Source organism: Ranitomeya imitator, chromosome 1 (assembly GCF_032444005.1).
Source record: "Ranitomeya imitator isolate aRanImi1 chromosome 1, aRanImi1.pri, whole genome shotgun sequence".
Taxonomy (NCBI): Eukaryota; Metazoa; Chordata; class Amphibia; order Anura; family Dendrobatidae; genus Ranitomeya; species Ranitomeya imitator.
Genome location: NC_091282.1, coordinates 27,478,446 through 27,497,383, shown reverse-complemented (window position 1 = coordinate 27,497,383; position 18,938 = coordinate 27,478,446). Strand labels below are relative to the sequence as shown.

Genomic DNA, 18,938 nt, shown 5'->3' with positions numbered 1-18,938 from the left:
AGTGACACCAGTACAGACAGTACAGGACCAGTGACACCAGTACAGTACAGGACCAGTGACACCAGTACAGTACAGTACAGGACCAGGCAGTGACACCAGTGTAGTACAGGACCAGTGACACCAGTACAGTACAGTACAGGACCAGGCAGTGACACCAGTACAGTACAGGACCAGTGACACCAGTACAGGACCAGGCAGTGACACCAGTACAGGACCAGTGACACCAGTACAGTACAGTACAGGACCTGGCAGTGACACCAGTACAGTACAGGACCAGTGACACCAGTACAGTACAGGACCTGGCAGTGACACCAGTACAGTACAGTACAGGACCAGGCAGTGACACCAGTACAGTACAGGACCAGTGACACCAGTACAGGACCAGGCAGTGACACCAGTACAGGACCAGTGACACCAGTACAGTACAGTACAGGACCTGGCAGTGACACCAGTACAGTACAGGACCAGTGATACCAGTACAGGACCAGTGACACCAGTACAGGACCAGTGACACCAGTGTAGGGGCAGTGACACCAGTACAGGACCAGTGACACCAGTACAGGACCAGTGACACCAGTGTAGGGGCAGTGACACCAGTACAGGACCAGTGACACCAGTACAGTACAGGACCAGTGACACCAGTACAGTACAGGACCAGGCAGTGACACCAGTACAGTACAGGACCAGTGACACCAGTACAGGACCAGGCAGTGACACCAGTACAGGACCAGTGACACCAGTACAGTACAGTACAGGACCTGGCAGTGACACCAGTACAGTACAGGACCAGTGACACCAGTACAGTACAGGACCTGGCAGTGACACCAGTACAGTACAGGACCAGTGACACCAGTACAGGACCAGGCAGTGACACCAGTACAGGACCAGTGACACCAGTACAGTACAGTACAGGACCTGGCAGTGACACCAGTACAGTACAGGACCAGTGACACCAGTACAGTACAGTACAGGACCAGTGACACTGCTGAGCTCCTGTTGTCACGTTGTGTTGCTGGATTCGGAGCTTCCTCTTTATTTACTCCTGATAACCCCGCCCCTTTCGTCATGTGACTTTCTTGTCTGGTCATGTGACCGTGCTGTCACCATGGCGTGCTCCTGCTGCTGCCCGGAGTACAGGGGCAGAGTGTGGCGGCTACAGCGGAGGCTGGAGAGCCTGCAGGACGTGGGAGGAGACGGTGAGACCCCGGAGCTGTGCCTGAGGGGCGGGAGATTACTGCGGGAGGCCGTGTTATACCCAGCGCTATACCCGCCTGCATCACCTGACCTCTGTGCTACTTGGGGGACTACAAGCCCCAGCAGCTGGTTATTTGTGTGCAGCTCACAGGGGGTCCTCAGAGTAGAGGGGCCGTGAGTGAGGAGTCAGACCCCGCAAGGTGAGCCACCTGGTGTCCTATGTGTCATGGCTTCTGTGTTTTCCCCCTTTAGATGCCGCTTTATTGAAAGCCATCGCTGCGCTGCAGAAACTAAGCGACTGGTGCAAGGAGACGGCGCTGACAACGGACCATGCGGAGTGCCCGGCGCTGACAACGGACCATGCGGAGTGCCCGGCGCTGACAACGGACCATGCGGAGTGCCCGGCGCTGACAACGGACCATGCGGAGTGCCCGGCGCTGACAACGGACCATGCGGAGTGCCTGGCGCTGACAACGGACCATGCAGAGTGCCCAGCGCTGAAAACGGACCATGCAGAGTGCCCGGCGCTGACAACGGACCATGCGGAGTGCCCGGCGCTGACAACGGACCATGCGGAGTGCCCGGCGCTGACAACGGACCATGCGGAGTGCCCGGCGCTGACAACGGACCATGCGGAGTGCCCGGCGCTGACAACGGACCATGCAGCGTGCCCAGCGCTGACAACGGACCATGCGGAGTGCCCGGCGCTGACAACGGACCATGCGGAGTGCCCGGCGCTGACAACGGACCATGCGGAGTGCCCGGCGCTGACAACGGACCATGCGGAGTGCCCGGCGCTGACAACGGACCATGCGGAGTGCCCGGCGCTGACAACGGACCATGCGGAGTGCCCGGCGCTGACAACGGACCATGCAGAGTGCCCAGCGCTGACAACGGACCATGCGGAGTGCCCGGCGCTGACAACGGACCATGCGGAGTGCCCGGCGCTGACAACGGACCATGCGGAGTGCCCGGCGCTGACAACGGACCATGCGGAGTGCCCGGCGCTGACAACGGACCATGCGGAGTGCCCGGCGCTGACAACGGACCATGCGGAGTGCCCGGCGCTGACAACGGACCATGCGGAGTGCCCGGCGCTGACAACGGACCATGCGGAGTGCCCGGCGCTGACAACGGACCATGCAGAGTGCCCGGCGCTGACAACGGACCATGCAGCGTGCCCGGCGCTGACAACGGACCATGCAGAGTGCCCTGCGCTGAACGTGGACCGTACGGAGTGCCCGGCGCAGAACGTGGACCATGTGGTGTGCCCGACACTGAATGTGGACCGTGCAGAATTCCTGGCACTGTATACCCAGGTAGTGTAAAGGGGAACCCAGGACAGAGAGCGATAACCTGGGGGGACAGACAAGGGGCGAGAAATTTTTGCAAGCTCCGATCTGAAAAATGAAACATTTCTGGATTTATTCTGCCGCATGTGAACAGACCCTTAGGGCTTGTTTTCACTTGCGAGGAACACGTCCGTGTCTCGCATGTGGAAACGAAGCTCTGGTGCCGGCACTCCGGAGCGGAGCGTGCGGCTGCATGTGTTGCTATGCGGCCGCACGCTCCGCTCCGGAGTGCCAGCGCCAGAGCTTCGTTTCCACATGCGAGACACGGACGTGTTCCTCGCAAGTGAAAACAAGCCCTTAGTCTGTATGTGACTGCAGCGGAGGGGCGGCCGTGTGTGTGACTGTAGCGGAGGGGCGGCCGTGTGTGTGACTGTAGCGGAGGGGCGGCCGTGTGTGTGACTGTAGCGGAGGGGCGGCCGTGTGTGTGACTGCAGCGGAGGGGCGGCCGTGTGTGTGACTGTAGCGGAGGGGCGGCAGTGTGTGTGATTGTAGCGGAGGGGCGGCCGTGTGTGTGACTGTAGCGGAGGGGCGGCCGTGTGTGTGACTGTAGCGGAGGGGCGGCCGTGTGTGTGACTGTAGCGGAGGGGCGGCCGTGTGTGTGACTGTAGCGGAGGGGCGGCCGTGTGTGTGACTGTAGCGGAGGGGCGGCCGTGTGTGTGACTGTAGCGGAGGGGCGGCCGTGTGTGTGACTGTAGCGGAGGGGCGGCCGTGTGTGTGACTGTAGCGGAGGGGCGGCCGTGTGTGTGACTGTAGCGGAGGGGCGGCCGTGTGTGTGACTGCAGCGGAGGGGCGGCCGTGTGTGTGACTGCAGCGGAGGGGCGGCCGTGTGTGACTGCAGCGGAGGGGCGGCCGTGTGTGACTGCAGCGGAGGGGCGGCCGTGTGTGTGACTGTAGCGGAGGGGCGGCCGTGTGTGTGACTGCAGCGGAGGGGCGGCCGTGTGTGTGACTGCAGCGGAGGGGCGGCCGTGTGTGTGACTGTAGCGCAGGGGCGGCCGTGTGTGTGACTGCAGTGGAGGGGCGGCCGTGTGTGTGACTGAAGCGCAGGGGCGGCCGTGTGTGTGACTGAAGCGCAGGGGCGGCCGTGTGTGTGACTGTAGCGCAGGGGCAGCAGTGTGTGTGACTGTAGCGCAGGGGCAGCAGTGTGTGACTGCAGCGGAGGGGCGGCCGTGTGTGTGACTGTAGCGCAGGGGCGGCCGTGTGTGTGACTGCAGTGGAGGGGCAGCCGTGTGTGTGACTGTAGCGCAGGGGCGGCCGTGTGACGCCATCATGGCGCTGATTCTTGCCCTTTCCTTCCAGGCGTTATTAGATATCACTTACTGTGAGGAGAGCCGTCTGGTGGAGGCCGAGTTCCCCGGAGACGATTCCCTGCAGCCAGTGAGAGAGCTGGAGCAGCTGCTGTCGGAGCCGGACAGCCTCTCGCAGGTCATCACTTGTGCAGGTTTCCCAATTATACACATTATCTAAGCGCTGTGATCTGGGGTCTGCACCGTGGTGGTCATGATGGGAGTTGTAGTCTTCCAACAGCCAAACAGATTAATCCAGAGCCCTGCACTAGAGAAGATAATGAGATCAAACTGCAGTTCCAGGCTCAGCCACTGTCAGATGTGTGGCGCTGTGACTCCTCCATTTGGCCGATATGACATTGTCTACAATAAGGAGAGACGCTCAGTTTTCTTTTCCTGTAAGAACGCTTTACAAAGGTTCTCCTGTTCTTCCACATTGGATGCGAGCGTCATCGGCGGTTATCAGAAGGGACTGGTACCCAACGGCCCCTATAAATATATGTGCAAGTGTAAGACGAATCATCACTGCTTTATTAAGAATATTAGTGGCAGCGATGCGAAAGTCATGTAGAAAGGAGTGAGCGGTGCGACATCACAGGAGACCCCCGAAATTCACCTTCCCTCTCCCCCAGCTGCCTCCAGCCAAATGTGGCGGGGAGCAGAGATGGCGCTGTAGTCTCTTCCCGGCAGCGCAGACACGACGACCCGGAACAGATGTTGGCTGCTTGCCTTTAATTAGTCATTTATTATTTGTCCGGTATCGGAGGTCATGCTGTGACTGAAGAATGAATTATTCTTTCTGCAGGACGTCGTTCTTGACATAGAAGTTCAGGAATGTCTGCACTGGAGGCGAGGCGCGCTGCTGTACATGTACTGCCACACCGTGGGCGAGAGGGAGCGATGGGAGCTGAGACATCCAGGAACCTTTCACCAGGTATTGTTATCCGGGGACACCACAGAGCGCGATCCGTGCAAGGGAATGAGGACGCATTCACATTAAGACCTGCAGGATACCTTGGTAACAAGACGCAAATAGTCTGAATGATTTGGATCTTTTGTTACTTGCTCGTCGGCCGCGGTACATGGCAGGTCGCTTCCACTGTGCTGCCGTGCAGCAGCGACCTTACCTGTCACCATGTAGCGTCCGAGAGGAACAAAGCGTTCCTGTCTCTCGAGGACCCGGGATGGTTCTGGGCTACAAAAACAGCCCTCTGATATTAATGAAACCTGTTTAATGCTTAATTTTCCCTGTGATTACAAACCTATAAGAAAAGCAAAATATGAAAGAATGATCATGGAGATTGTTCTTTCGTCCAGTGAGAACCGAGACCACAGGGGAACTTATATCCTGGAAAAATGATTTTTGTGAAATATGATTGTGCAGTCCGACTGTCTACAAGCGGCTAAGGGTATAACCTCTCACTATGACGGCTCATCTATGTAACCTCCTTGATCATCTGGGCTGCTGGGTAGGCACTGTAATAATGGCAGAGAATAGAACTAGTCTGCTAGATTAATCTCAAACCGTATTTAAAAATAAATTCTTAAGGTTGTAATTGTTAGTGTCAGCCTCCTGGTGGCAGCAACATACACTCGTGGTTCCTGCGTCCCCGCATGACAGAGAGATTTTAGCATAAAATGTATGACTTAAAGGGACTTTGTCACCTGAATTTGGAGGGAACAATCTTCAGTCATATGGGCTGCAATATTGGATTGAAGTTCATTCTCTGTCCTCCGTAGTACACGCCTGCACAAGGTGCAAGATTGCCTTGCGCAGGCGTGTACTATGGAGGACAGAGAATGAACTTCAATCCAATATTTCGGCTAGCATGCAGCCAGCGGGTAAGGAAAGGGTGAATCAAACACTCGAAAACTCCGCCCATATGACCCAAAACTGGTCCCGCCAAATTCAGGTGACAAGTTCACTTTAAGGCCTTTTCTGATGTTCACTTCCCTTTTAAGGAAGTGCTTTGATAATACTAAAACTTGTTCTTGTTACTCCTAATCAGTGTCTTCAAGATGGTGTCCATTACCTGCTGAAAATGCTTCAGATGCGGAGTCCTGTCCAGCTGGATGACCAGGTTTTATTTCGGGATATTAACACTGCAGCGCTGCTGGAGAAAGGTAAAGGGGCTGACACAGGACAACATTGACTCTAAAGCGCTGGCTGTTTCCACGCGGTGCAGTAACTGAGTTATGACCGCAGCGTGTGAACACTCAGCTATCAGTACGTGCACAGTCCTCATGTGGGTCCAGATGGTGTAAGGAGCACTGACGTCTGAGCCCTGGCAGTGACTGTTTGTCTTGTCTTCCATATGACGTGCAGGGGTCTTCAGTGATGTCCACGTTCTAGCTCTGATGTACTGTGGGGAGATGTGTTACTGGGCGCAGCGATACTGCAGGGACGCGGAGCAGACGTTACAGCGCAGAGCCGATCCTGAGCCTACAAGTCAAGATCTTCCATTCAGAGACATCGGGGAGAAGGTCCTGGACACTTATGTGGGTGTTTGTGAGGGGCCTCTGCGGGGACAAGGATGGAGCACAGATAACGCTAAGAAGATCCTGCAGTATCTCAAAGGGGACTTATAAATGGACCTAACCCTGCACACCATCATATGTAAACACATAGCGCTGGAAACACATTGTTCCCACCGTCATGTATCCGCCACTGTCCTGTACAGCTGCTCACCACTGACTGTAATGGATGATAACAACACTGCTCGGTTTTTTAATTAAAACCTGAATAAATACAGAAAACTTGTTGTGCTTCTCCCTCTTCTGGAGTCACTTTTTCTGCGTTTGGTCTCAAAAGTAAAATAAAACTGCTGTTTGGCGTACAATCAATACAGTATTCTATGGTCCCCATTACAGTCACAATGCGCGGCCCTAAACTAATGGCCTCTTATGTGCCGATAAGGCTGTTCAAGAGAGCAGGCCAGGCAATGCAACCGTCATGGAGGCTATAGTACAGTTGTGCAAATGAGCCCTTAGGATACGTTCTCACTTGAAAACGTAGCGGATTTTACAGCACCAGGATCGTGCACAAGAGAAGTCTCGTTCAGCCGCCGTGAAAAACGTCCACAGCGTAAACTGATGCGTTGTGGGCTACAGATCCGCAGCGCATCACGTTTATGCTCCAGGTGTCGGTGTGAATGTCACCCGTTGCACCTTTTGTACAGTGATATGCATTGGTAAATACTTTATGGGATTGGACCGAGCATTCATGTGTGATGGCATTACTATGCAGGAAAGCCCTGGAAGGCTGCAGTGTCCGTATTCACCTGTAAACGCTGCCTGCGACCTGTATATTCCCAAAGCAGGAAACCACTGGGAGCCACTAATACTAGGTCGGTACAACACGTCCTCAATGCCACAATGTGAATGAGTATTATGTGCATTTCTGCCTTATGGAGAGGGATCTCAGCCAGACTGCGGCTCTGATGACCCAAAATAGCATCACGTACAGAAATATCAGTAATTATGACAATTATTCCCCAAATCTGGATGCTGGAATTGCAGATGTATTATGGCCGGAAGAAAGCTGCAATATTATTCTCATCTGAAATGAGTGCCATTTTCCCCTCTATCTCTGCCCCCTCTTCTTTGATAATTTTAATTATTATAGCGTCAACATATTCCGCAGCTCTTTACATGTTAGATCGGACTTGTACAAGACAGTAAGACATTACAGAATAACAATAGTCACATAAACAGATACCAAGAGGAATGAGGACCCTGCTCGCAGGCTTACAATCTATGAGACTGACCGTTCTGGTAATACAGAGAAGGACTGCATTTAGTGATGAGCGAGTGTACTCAATGTTCGCGTGGTCTCCAAGTATTTATGACTGCTTGGAGATTTCGTTTTTGTTGATGCAGCTGCATGATTTACGGCTGCCAGACAGCTTGATTACATGTGGGGATTCCCTAGCAACCAGGCATCCCCCCACATGTACTCAGGCTGGGTAGCAGCCGTAAATCATGCAGCTGCGTCTCTGACATAAAGCAAATATGACAAGGACACATGTCAACAATTATTTGCCACACATTAACCCATTCCATGTGTCCACTGGATTACCAGACCTATCATCAAATGTCTTACCAAACCAGAAGAAAAGATGATATGTCCAATTTCATCAAAAAATCGGTATAAATTTTATTAATAAACAATGAATCAAATACAAAAATTGCATAACACCAAATTGGGGAAGAAGGTGAAACAGAGCGACATATTCACATAGTGTAATACATAATAAGCAACGCCATCGTCTGAACCAACAGCTTACCTAGATGATATAACCATAGGGTAATCCCATTAATACACCGCTACCAGCCACAATTCTTAACACATAACTTGGCCATTTTGCCACATAATAAAGTATCTTCTAAGCACAACTAGCTGGTGCAAGGATGAATATCACGCCCCTATATACATCTTAAGCAGAATAATACCACCACTAAGCCGGAGTCCAGGCGAGCGCGTCCGCCCCGACGCGCGTTTCAGACCTCTCCTTTTGAAAAGGGGCGGACGCGTTTGCCTGGACTCCGGCTTAGTCCCTGCATCTCTGGCTACCACCGATAGGTAAATATTGGTGACCTGATTATATGGTCCCTGTTTGGCATGGTCCTTTTCCCGCATAGGGGATTCTGTGGTGGTATTATTCTGCTTAAGATGTATGTATGGGCGTGATATGTAATGCAATTTTAGTATTTGATTCATTGTTTATTAATAAAATTTATACCGATTTTTTTTGATGAAATTTGACCTTCTATCATCTTTTCTTCTGGTTTGGTTTTTTTAGCTGCGTCACTGAGCAGTCACAAATACTCGGAGACCATGTGAGCGTGCTCTGGAAAACCCTGCTTAAGTGCAGTATTCATTTGCCTCTCCCTCACTGCTCAGCTGATAGGTGGGCGGGAAGTAGCTAATGAATATTCACTGCACTTAATCATCGGGACCACATGGTTTCCCCAGCACTGATTCCAGGCAGTGGGGACATCCTGAAGTGGGATAACAGTGCGATCCCACTCACTGCTGCCCCCCTCCCCACATGCTACATCCGTACCATAAGACGCACCCACACTTTCCTCCCAAATTTGGAGGAAAAAAAGTGCGTCTTATGGTCAGAAAAATACGGTATATATTTTCGTGTTCTTAACGTAAACGGTTTGCGTAATATCTTACAAAAACAAAACAAAGAACTTCCATGTGTTCAGAGAAGTTTCTAGTTCACTTATAGCTGGACAAGAGCTTACACGGCAGGAAATGCCGGTCGTAAATACCTTGGCTCTCCTAAAACCCCTACACTCTCTGAGAAGGAAAGTTAAACTCTGAAGTAATGGGAAGGGGGGGTTTTGAGCCCAGGGTCTGCCATGTGTTTTTGGAACCATGGTCAGAAGTGCCAAAAATCCCTCAGCTATGGTGCCAACAGGCAGAGAAACTACTACTTATTTGATATTCCATACCATATCGTGACACCTTTTAAACGTGTGTTATATTTTTGTACCTTTTGTTTCTTATCATAGTTAATTGAAGACACTTAACAATAAAATAGTTTTTAAACCAAACAAAATTTTATTTAACATTTTTATTACACTTTTTTTTTTAAACTTTTTGTGTCAAACCAAATTTTTTTGAACCTTTTTGGGGTAAGCACTTTTATAAAACATTTAAAAAACATATATATGTTTCAACATGTTTATTTTTAGACATAAAATTTTTAACATATTACTAGTTATAAGTCTGTAAACTCTGGGGTGGAGATACTGACGGAGGGGCTGGAAGGTTGGACCACGTCGATAGTGGGGGAAAGCCTACTGGGTTGGGGTTGATGTGAAGTGGAAGGGGGGGAAAAAACATGAGGCTGAGCAGGGAGGTCAGTTTGGACAGGGGGTGGTGTTGGTGTAGGTGGCAATGGGGAAAGGAAATGGGGAAGGAAAGTTTGACAGGGAAGGAAACACTGGGGAGGACGTTTGATATTGGGCCTGGGTTGGGATTTGGGCCTGGGTTGGGAATTGAGCCTGGGTTGGTAATTGGGCCTGGGTTGGGAAATGACAAGTGGCTTGGAAAGGGATGGTAGGAGAGACAGTGGCTGTGTGGGGAGGTGTGGGAGTTGGAGGGGCTTGGGTGATGACCTGCAGTAGAGAAGCAAGGCAGCCTTGCATTACCTGCATCTGCTGGTCAAGAGTTAGCTTTTCCATGCTCCTGAGCATTGATTGGAAAAAAGGTTGTTTGGAGATTGACTTGCACCTGAATGCAGCCTATCCAAGAGACTGCTGTGTTCACTGATGCTTTTGTTCACCATGCTGAACCCAGCAGTCTCTTGCTCTCCCAAAAGTTTGAAAGAGCTCTGAAAGGATGCATTCAGATGCAGGAACTCAGGAGCATAGCTCCTTTCCGGACCCCTATGTCGCTGCCGCCCCGAACCTACTGGTGGTCTAGAGGTGGCAGGATCAGAGGGGTGGGGTAAAGGGAACGCTAACTCGTCACCAGCAGCTTCATGTAACGAAGGCTGCGATGATGCTCCAGCGCTGGCAGAGGTTGAAGTGGATGGGGCAAAGGTACCGGAAGGGCCAGATGAGGGGTCAAAGGGGTGGGGTCTAATGACGTGGCCGACGGTGGTGGACTCCTGGGAGATCGCTCCAGAGGGGTCCAAGGTAGAAGCAGGCTCCTGAATGCAACAGAAGGTGCTGTGAAATAGAAAAAAAAATATATATATTGATAGGAAAAAGCCCTGCCTGAAACAAAAAAAGTTAGACAGTTAAACATGGTGAATTATTCAATGGGCTGTTGAATATTTACCTTCTACTCAGCATCGTTTCCCGGAAGAAGGACAGGGCACAGCTGTATTTGTACTGAGGCCTTCTCTGTCCTCTTGAGCCACTCGGGGCCTGCATCTTCTTGTTAGGCCGGCGTCAAACTAGCGAGTTTTACGAACGTATGAGCGTAGAAAATACATCCAGAAAATACGCATTGCACACGACCCAATGAATCTCTATGGGGCAGCTCCTATCTGCCCTATATTACGCATCCGTAATATACGGTATGTTACGGGCGTAGAAAATCACAGCATGCTGCGTTTGTCAGCGTATTGCGCAAAAAATATGCCAATGAAAGTCTATGGGGGCGAGGAGAAATTACGGATTACACACGGACCATGCGTGTGACTTGCGAGAAATACGCAGCAGTGTCTTTAGAAAAGCCAGCAATTCAGCGCGGTGTACAGTAAAATGACAGAATAGAATAGGTAGAATAAATGTCTACACATAGTATAGGTATATATATATACAGTTAGGGCCAGAAATATTTGGACAGTGACACAATTTTCGCGAGTTGGGCTCTGCATGCCACCACATTGGATTTGAAATGAAACCTCTACAACAGAATTCAAGTGCAGATTGTAACGTTTAATTTGAAGGGTTGAACAAAAATATCTGATAGAAAATGTAGGAATTGTACACATTTCTTTACAAACACTCCACATTTTAGGAGGTCAAAAGTAATTGGACAAATAAACATAACCCAAACAAAATATTTTTATTTTCAATATTTTGTTGCAAATCCTTTGGAGGCAATCACTGCCTTAAGTCTGGAACCCATGGACATCACCAAACGCTGGGTTTCCTCCTTCTTAATGCTTTGCCAGGCCTTTACAGCCGCAGCCTTCAGGTCTTGCTTGTTTGTGGGTCTTTCCGTCTTAAGTCTGGATTTGAGCAAGTGAAATGCATGCTCAATTGGGTTTAGATCTGGAGATTGACTTGGCCATTGCAAAATGTTCCACTTTTTGGCACTCATGAACTCCTGGGTAGCTTTGGCTGTATGCTTGGGGTCATTGTCCATCTGTACTATGAAGCGCCGTCCAATCAACTTTGCAGCATTTGGCTGAATCTGGGCTGAAAGTATATCCTGGTGCACTTCAGAATTCATCCGGCTACTCTTGTCTGCTCTTATGTCATCAATAAACACAAGTGACCCAGTGCCATTGAAAGCCATGCATGCCCATGCCATCACGTTGCCTCCACCATGTTTTACAGAGGATGTGGTGTGCCTTGGATCATGTGCCGTTCCCTTTCTTCTCCAAACTTTTTTCTTCCCATCATTCTGGTACAGGTTGATCTTTGTCTCATCTGTCCGTAGAATACTTTTCCAGAACTGAGCTGGCTTATCGAGGTGTTTTTCTGCAAATTTAACTCTGGCCTGTCTATTTTTGGTATTGATGAATGGTTTGCATCTAGATGTGAACCCTTTGTATTTACTGTCATGGAGTCTTCTCTTTACTGTTGACTTAGAGACAGATACACCTACTTCACTGAGAGTGTTCTGGACTTCAGTTGATGTTGTGAACGGGTTCTTCTTCACCAAATTAAGTATGCGGCGATCATCCACCACTGTTGTCATCCGTGGACGCCCAGGCCTATTTGAGTTCCCAAGCTCACCAGTCAATTCCTTTTTTCTCAGAATGTACCCAATTGTTGATTTTGCTACTCCAAGCATGTCTGCTATCTCTCTGATGGATTTTTTCTTTTTTTTCAGCCTCAGGATGTTCTGCTTCACCTCAATTGAGAGTTCCTTTGACCGCATGTTGTCTGCTCACAGCAACAGCTTCCAAATGCAAAACCACACACCTGGAATCCACCCCTGACCTTTTAACTACTTCATTGATTACAGGTTAACGAGGGAGACGCCTTCAGAGTTAATTGCAGCCCTTAGAGTCCATTGTCCAATTACTTTTGGTCCCTTGAAAAAGAGGATGCTATGCATTACAGAGCTATGATTCCTAAACCCTTTCTCCGATTTGGATGTGGAAACTATCATATTGCAGCTGGGAGTGTGCACTTTCAGCCCATATTATATATATAATTGTATTTCTGAACATGTTTTTGTAAACAGCTAAAATAACAAAACTTGTGTCACTGTCCAAATATTTCTGGCCCTAACTGTAATTATATATATATATATATATATATATATATATCAGTTAGACACACACACATATATATATTTAATTCAGCGCTAGATGGCAGAAAAGCCGGTAATTCAATTGCCGGCTTTTCCTATCTCCTTCCCAAACATTATGGTTGATGGCCCCATAAGATGCTCCATAGTATTATATGCCCCGTATGCTGCTGCTGCGATATATAAAAAAAACAAAACCATACTCACCTATTGTCGCTGGGCGCCGAGTGCTGGGGGGCCTGAGCAGGCGGGGACACCGGCGCGCTGTGGGGGTCAGGTGCCAGAGTCGCCGCTAGCTCAGGCCCCCGACACTTGCGATAGTCACCTGTCTCGTTCCAGCGCTGCGTGCCGCTCCGTCTTCCGGCTCTTCTGGCTGTGACTGTTCAGTCAGAGGGCGGCGTGCATTAAGCACGTCATCGCACCCTCTGAACTAAACGTCACAGCAGAGGACCCGGAAGATGGAGCGGCGCGCAGCGCTGGAATGGGACAGGTGAATATAGCATACTCACCCTCCTGGCACGTCCCTTCCTCTCCGTTGGAGATCGCGGTGTGCGTTCAGTGCTTACGCATACCGCGATCTCCTGGGCTGCGTCACTCTGTGGGGTCCAGACTGCGCCGGCGCTTGCGCAGTCTATAAAGGCTTCGGACAGAGTGACGCTCCCAACGTTTTATGTTTTATATATATATATATATATATATATATATATATATAGACTGTATATATGTTTTTAAGAATATTTGAGCTGATGGATCCATGATATGTCCATTTTGCAAGCCTACGAGAAAAAAAAAAATCGCTGTACGGAAGCCATACGGATGACACACGGATAAATTTGTGCGTAAAAATCGCATCCTCGCATTGAATACGGAACAGTGTTTTGGGACAATTACTGCGTATTACGGCCGTAAAAAACGGACCGTATTTAATTACGCCTAGTGTGACGCCGGCCTTAAACTCCCTGAGTGACCGCCACCACTTCATAACCCTTTCACCTGTAAAAAAAATGGGTTAAGAACAACACATTCTGACCTGCTCCAGAAATTACTGAAATGTGACTACTTACGTTCTCGAGTCTGCTGCCTTGGATCAAGGTCCTCCCAGTTGCCTACAACGTTGTTACATACTTCCTCCAAGAGCCGACTGGTAACAAACTGATCTGCATGGCTGTGGTCAGCCATGTTCCACAGCGGCCCCCGCTCACGGACCTCCTCGATGAGGCGGTCCACATCAAGTCCGCCGTTCTCATCTGAGTCGGGAGCACTCTGTGAAGACTGAAAAGAGCGAAAAAAACCTCGCTGCTGGCTGTCCGCTGCGGCGATTACGACGCCGACTCTGGGAGCGGCTGGGAGGACTTTCATGTGCAGCAGATTTAAAAAAAAAAGGAAAATGAATTATGTTGGATGTAGGCATATGTTGTATGTGTACTGTGATGTATGATGATCAGTTTTGTATGTGTTGGGTGCAGTGTGATGTGTGAAGCGACTGTTTCGGCACAACTTACACTCTGTGCGCCCGCTCCTTGTATTTCTCCACCCACTTCGCCTCCTCCTGAGAGGCCCTCGGCTGCTTCAACTTCCTGTGAAAACATAATGCATATAGTGTTTAACAGAAATTTTAACTAGAACACCAAAAGCAATTTTTTTTTAAAATTACCTCACTACACAGACGCTGTGGAGGAGGGCTCCCAGAAGAAGACATTTTCTGCTGGCTCGGTGGTCTCTGGTGTATCTGTAAGCAGAAAGACAGTTGTAAGCTACTATACAAATTGCATTTGAAGCTTTGTGGTCTTTAATACTTACATCAGGAAAGTGGCTTGCTGGCTCGGTCCCTGCTGGCTCGGTCCCCGCTGGCTCGGTCCCCGCTGGCTCGGTCCCCACTGGCTCGGTCCCCACTGGCTCGGTCCCTGGCGGCTCGGTCCCTGGTGGCTCGGTCCCTGGTGGCTCGGTCCCCGCTGGCTCGGTCCCCACTGGCTCGGTCCCCACTGGCTCGGTCCCTGGCGGCTCGGTCCCTGGTGGCTCGGTCCCTGGTGGCTCGGTCCCTGGTGGCTCGGTCCCTGGTGGCTCGGTCCCTGGTGGCTCGGTCCCTGGCGGCTCAGTCCCCGGTGGCTCGGTCCCTGCTGGCTCGGTCCCCGCTGGCTCGGTCCCCGCTGGCTCGGTCCCCGCTGCCTCCGTCCCCGCTGGCTCGGTCCCTGGTGGATCTGTAAGTATAAAGAATTTATACTTAGACCCACCCCCCTAACTAGCTAATGTTAAAGATGTAATAACCACCCTGCTCAAATGATCCGAGCAATGTTCATGCAGGCCAACAACCAAAGTTTTGAGAAACAACCGCAAAAACAAATATACCCAAGGCACACCAGTCTGAGCTGGATTACCTACTTCAATAGTATGTGCAAGCTGTAAAACCATTTCCCCCACCCAAAAAAAAATAAAAAAAATAATACCCTCATGTCAAATTGAAATGCCTAAACACCAGTTGAAAATGTATTGACCACATAGGTGATTTGAAAAGATCCCTTTAAAAATTACTTAAAAAATAAAATAAACCTTTTAAAAATTTTCAATTACCTTTTTATATTAAAAAATAAACCCTCAGCCAACTCTGTATTGCATGTGTGTATATTTGTACATACACCAGTTTAAAATTTACCTTTCTGAAATGATACTACGGACATTTTTAATAAAAAAAATGTAATCATTATATTTTAATTTTCATTTTTTTTCCCCATCGCAGTTAGGAGCTGAACTGTAAATGTTTTGAACAATACAATAAAAAAAATTTAAAGAAAAAAACCAAACACGCACGCATGCACGCAAGACACGCTCACACCACCATTACACACACACTGAAACCACATGCTGCACACACCACACTACTTGTTAAATACATCACAGTAAAAAAAACATGCACGCGCACTCACCCGGACGCACGCACACATGCACACGCACGAAAGCACGCAGGCGCACGCACAACGCATAAACACGCACAAAAGCACACAGGTGCACACAAACAGATGCACAAAAGCACACAGGCTGACACAAACACACAGACGCACGCAAAAATGGCAGTACTCACACTAACTGGCAGGCCTCTAGCTGGACACTGGCTGGCTTCTTGCTGCACACTGTCAGGCCTCTGGCTGGTTGCTGGATACAGGTTTCATATATAGCTGTACGCTGGCAGGCCTCAGGCTGGATGCTGGCTGACGGCTGGCTGTCTTCAGGCTGGCTGTCTTCAGGCTGGACGCTGGCAGGAGTCTTGCTGGCACATTTCGGGGTGACGCCCCAGGCCAGGTTTATATAGATTTGGGGCCTGTCTGGCCAATTGGCTACAAATTCCTGGTTCTGAGCATGCTCAGTGTAAAAAAACGGATTCCAGCGCTGGATTCCGCCATACGACGTGTCACGACGGATCCTGCGTCTATAGGCTTCCATTCTAGTCAACGTCGTATGCCGCAGGATCTGTCGCGACACATTTTCCCGACGCAGACAAAAAACGTTACATTGAACGTTTTTTCCAGACGATGTGTCGCCAAATTCCGATGGATCCAGTGCACGACGGACGAAACGTGTGGCAATCCGTCGCTAATACAAGTCTATGGGAAAAAAATGGATCCTGCGGGCACATTTGCAGGATCGGTTTTTTTCCCAAAACGACGCATTGCGACCGATCTGAAAAGACGGAAGTGTGAAAGAGGCCTAAGATTTAACCTATAGCAACTATAGGATTAGTAATGGATAGGTGTCTTATTGACACCTTACAATAGAAAGGTGACATTAACCCCACAACTATAACCCCACTTGCCACCACTACAGGGCACGTGGGAAGAGCGAGGCTAAGTGCCGGAACTGGCGCATCTTAGAGATGTGCGTTTTCTGGAGTGGCTGAGTGCTGATGTTTATAGCCGGGGGGGGGGAGGGGGAGGACAATATCCATGGCCCATTCCTAGTCTATTAATATCAGCCAGCAACTGTCTGCATAGCCTTTGCTGGTTATTAATTATGGGGGAACCCCACATGATTTTTTGTGGGGGTCCCCCATTTTAATAGCCAGTAAAGGCTAAGTATACAGCTGTGAGCTGATATTAATAGCCTGGGAAGCTTCATGGGTATTACCCCCTTCCCAGGCTAAAAAACATCTGCCCCCAGTCACTGGCTTTCCCTCTGCTGGTTCCAAAAACTGCGCAGGAGCCCATGTCATTTTTTTCCAAAAAATAATTGTTTATTAAATACATGTCCCATAATTTTTACACACACTGTACTAATTGTATTTGTCACTGACATCTATACATCTACCTATTCTATATGTATTTACTGTATGTAATCCATCTCTTCTATCCTGTCAGCTCCTGCAGTGATTTTACAGAAGCCGGCAGATGAATTACTGGCTTTTCTTCTATATCACAACAAAGGGAAACTAAGTACACAGAGACCCAATAAAGAGTGTATTAAAGGGAACCTGTCACCCCGTTTTTTGAGATTGAGCTATAAATACTGTTAAATAGGGCCTGCGCTGTGTGTTCCTATAGTGTATGTAGTGTACCCCGATTCCCCACCTATGCTGAGAAATAACTTACCAAAGTCGCCGTTTTCGCCTGTCAATCAGGCTGGTCAGGTCGGGAGGGCGTGGTGACATCGCTGGTTCTTCCTCAGCTTTACGTTGGTGGCGTAGTGGCGTAGTGGTGAACAAGCAGCGCGCGATCTGCGCTGCAATCCCTTGCATCGGTGGGGGCAGCCATCTTCCTGGGGCCGCGCGTGCGCAGATCGAGTGCTCTGCTGCACGGGGCTTCAGGAAAATGGCCGCGGGATGCCGCGCGTGCGCATTAGAGATCGCGGCGGCCATTTTCCCAAAGCCGAGTTTGCATCTCGGCTTTGGGAAAATGGCCGCCGCGATCTCTAATGCGCACGCGCGGCATCCCGCGGCCATTTTCCTGAAGCCCCGTGCAGCAGAGCACTCGATCTGCGCACGCGCGGCCCCAGGAAGATGGCCGCCCCCACCGATGCAAGGGATTGCAGCGCAGATCGCGCGCTGCTTGTTCACCACTACGCCACCAACGTAAAGCTGAGGAAGAACCAGCGATGTCACCACGCCCTCCCGACCTGACCAGCCTGATTGACAGGCGAAAACGGCGACTTTGGTAAGTTATTTCTCAGCATAGGTGGGGAATCGGGGTACACTACATACACTATAGGAACACACAGCGCAGGCCCTATTTAACAGTATTTATAGCTCAATCTCAAAAAACGGGGTGACAGGTTCCCTTTAAGGAAAATAGTTTTTTATTAAATACTTAAAATCTGGTAATCCATAGCAGAGTAAAGCTAACAAAGCAGGACAGGAAGGTACATATCCACCACATGAAAAATGGTAATAATTGCACACTATATGGCACTATTATGTAATACCAAATAGAAAATAAGGGTATAAGCTCACTATTAAGAGCCAAACCTAATCTATAATAAATCAAGGCTAATAAGTACCATACACCGATGTAAGATTACATTTCCATACATAAGAAGAGAGAACGGAACGCACTCACCAATCTTGTAAAATCCAATCCTTTATTCAGCGCATGGACAGACTTAGCAGGGAGGGGTGTGGAGGATGACGGCCGACGGCCATTTCGCGCTAACAAGCGCTTCAACGGGTCCTCCACAGCCCTCCCTGCTAAGTCTGTCCATGCGCTGAATAAAGGATTGGATTTTACAAGATTGGTGAGTGCGTTCCTTTCTCTCTTCTTATGTATGGAAATTTATCGTCTTGCAACTTTGGATACTGCACCACTGATCAGTCAGCAGGGACCAGCAGCATGGTTTGGCTATTTGATTTGGCATTCTGAGCAAGTGCAGCTGTGCGGACGTGCTTTTTTCTCTCTTTTTGTGTGGCTAAGATTACATTTACATAAGGAAATAGTATATACAAATGCTATTAGCATACCACATATAGCTGTTTAAAGTGTACATATAATCAATTGCAAAGTGCAGAGGAGTGCTGAGCAGAGGAAAATACAGTGCCAGAAGCGTTAAGCTAAAGTGCATAGTGCAAAGATTATATTATATGAGTGAAATTACCTACATGTGGTGAGAGACCTAAGATCCCAGCCTGCCGCCTCAACGTGCGTTTCGCCGATCTTCTATATGTCTGTGATATTA

General features: G+C 49.4%; 1 protein-coding gene across 1 annotated transcript; it reads left to right on the top strand.

The window, feature by feature from the left end:
* The first annotated feature begins 1,084 nt into the window (after positions 1-1,084).
* Positions 1,085-6,598, top strand: RIMOC1 (RAB7A interacting MON1-CCZ1 complex subunit 1). Its single transcript, XM_069745905.1, has 6 exons — positions 1,085-1,196; positions 1,447-2,513; positions 3,843-3,968; positions 4,635-4,763; positions 5,839-5,953; positions 6,156-6,598. The coding sequence occupies exons 1-6, from the start codon at positions 1,106-1,108 to the stop codon at positions 6,416-6,418; spliced, it is 1,791 nt and encodes a 596-aa protein (XP_069602006.1). The 5' UTR covers positions 1,085-1,105; the 3' UTR covers positions 6,419-6,598.
* Positions 6,599-18,938: the final 12,340 nt, after the last annotated feature.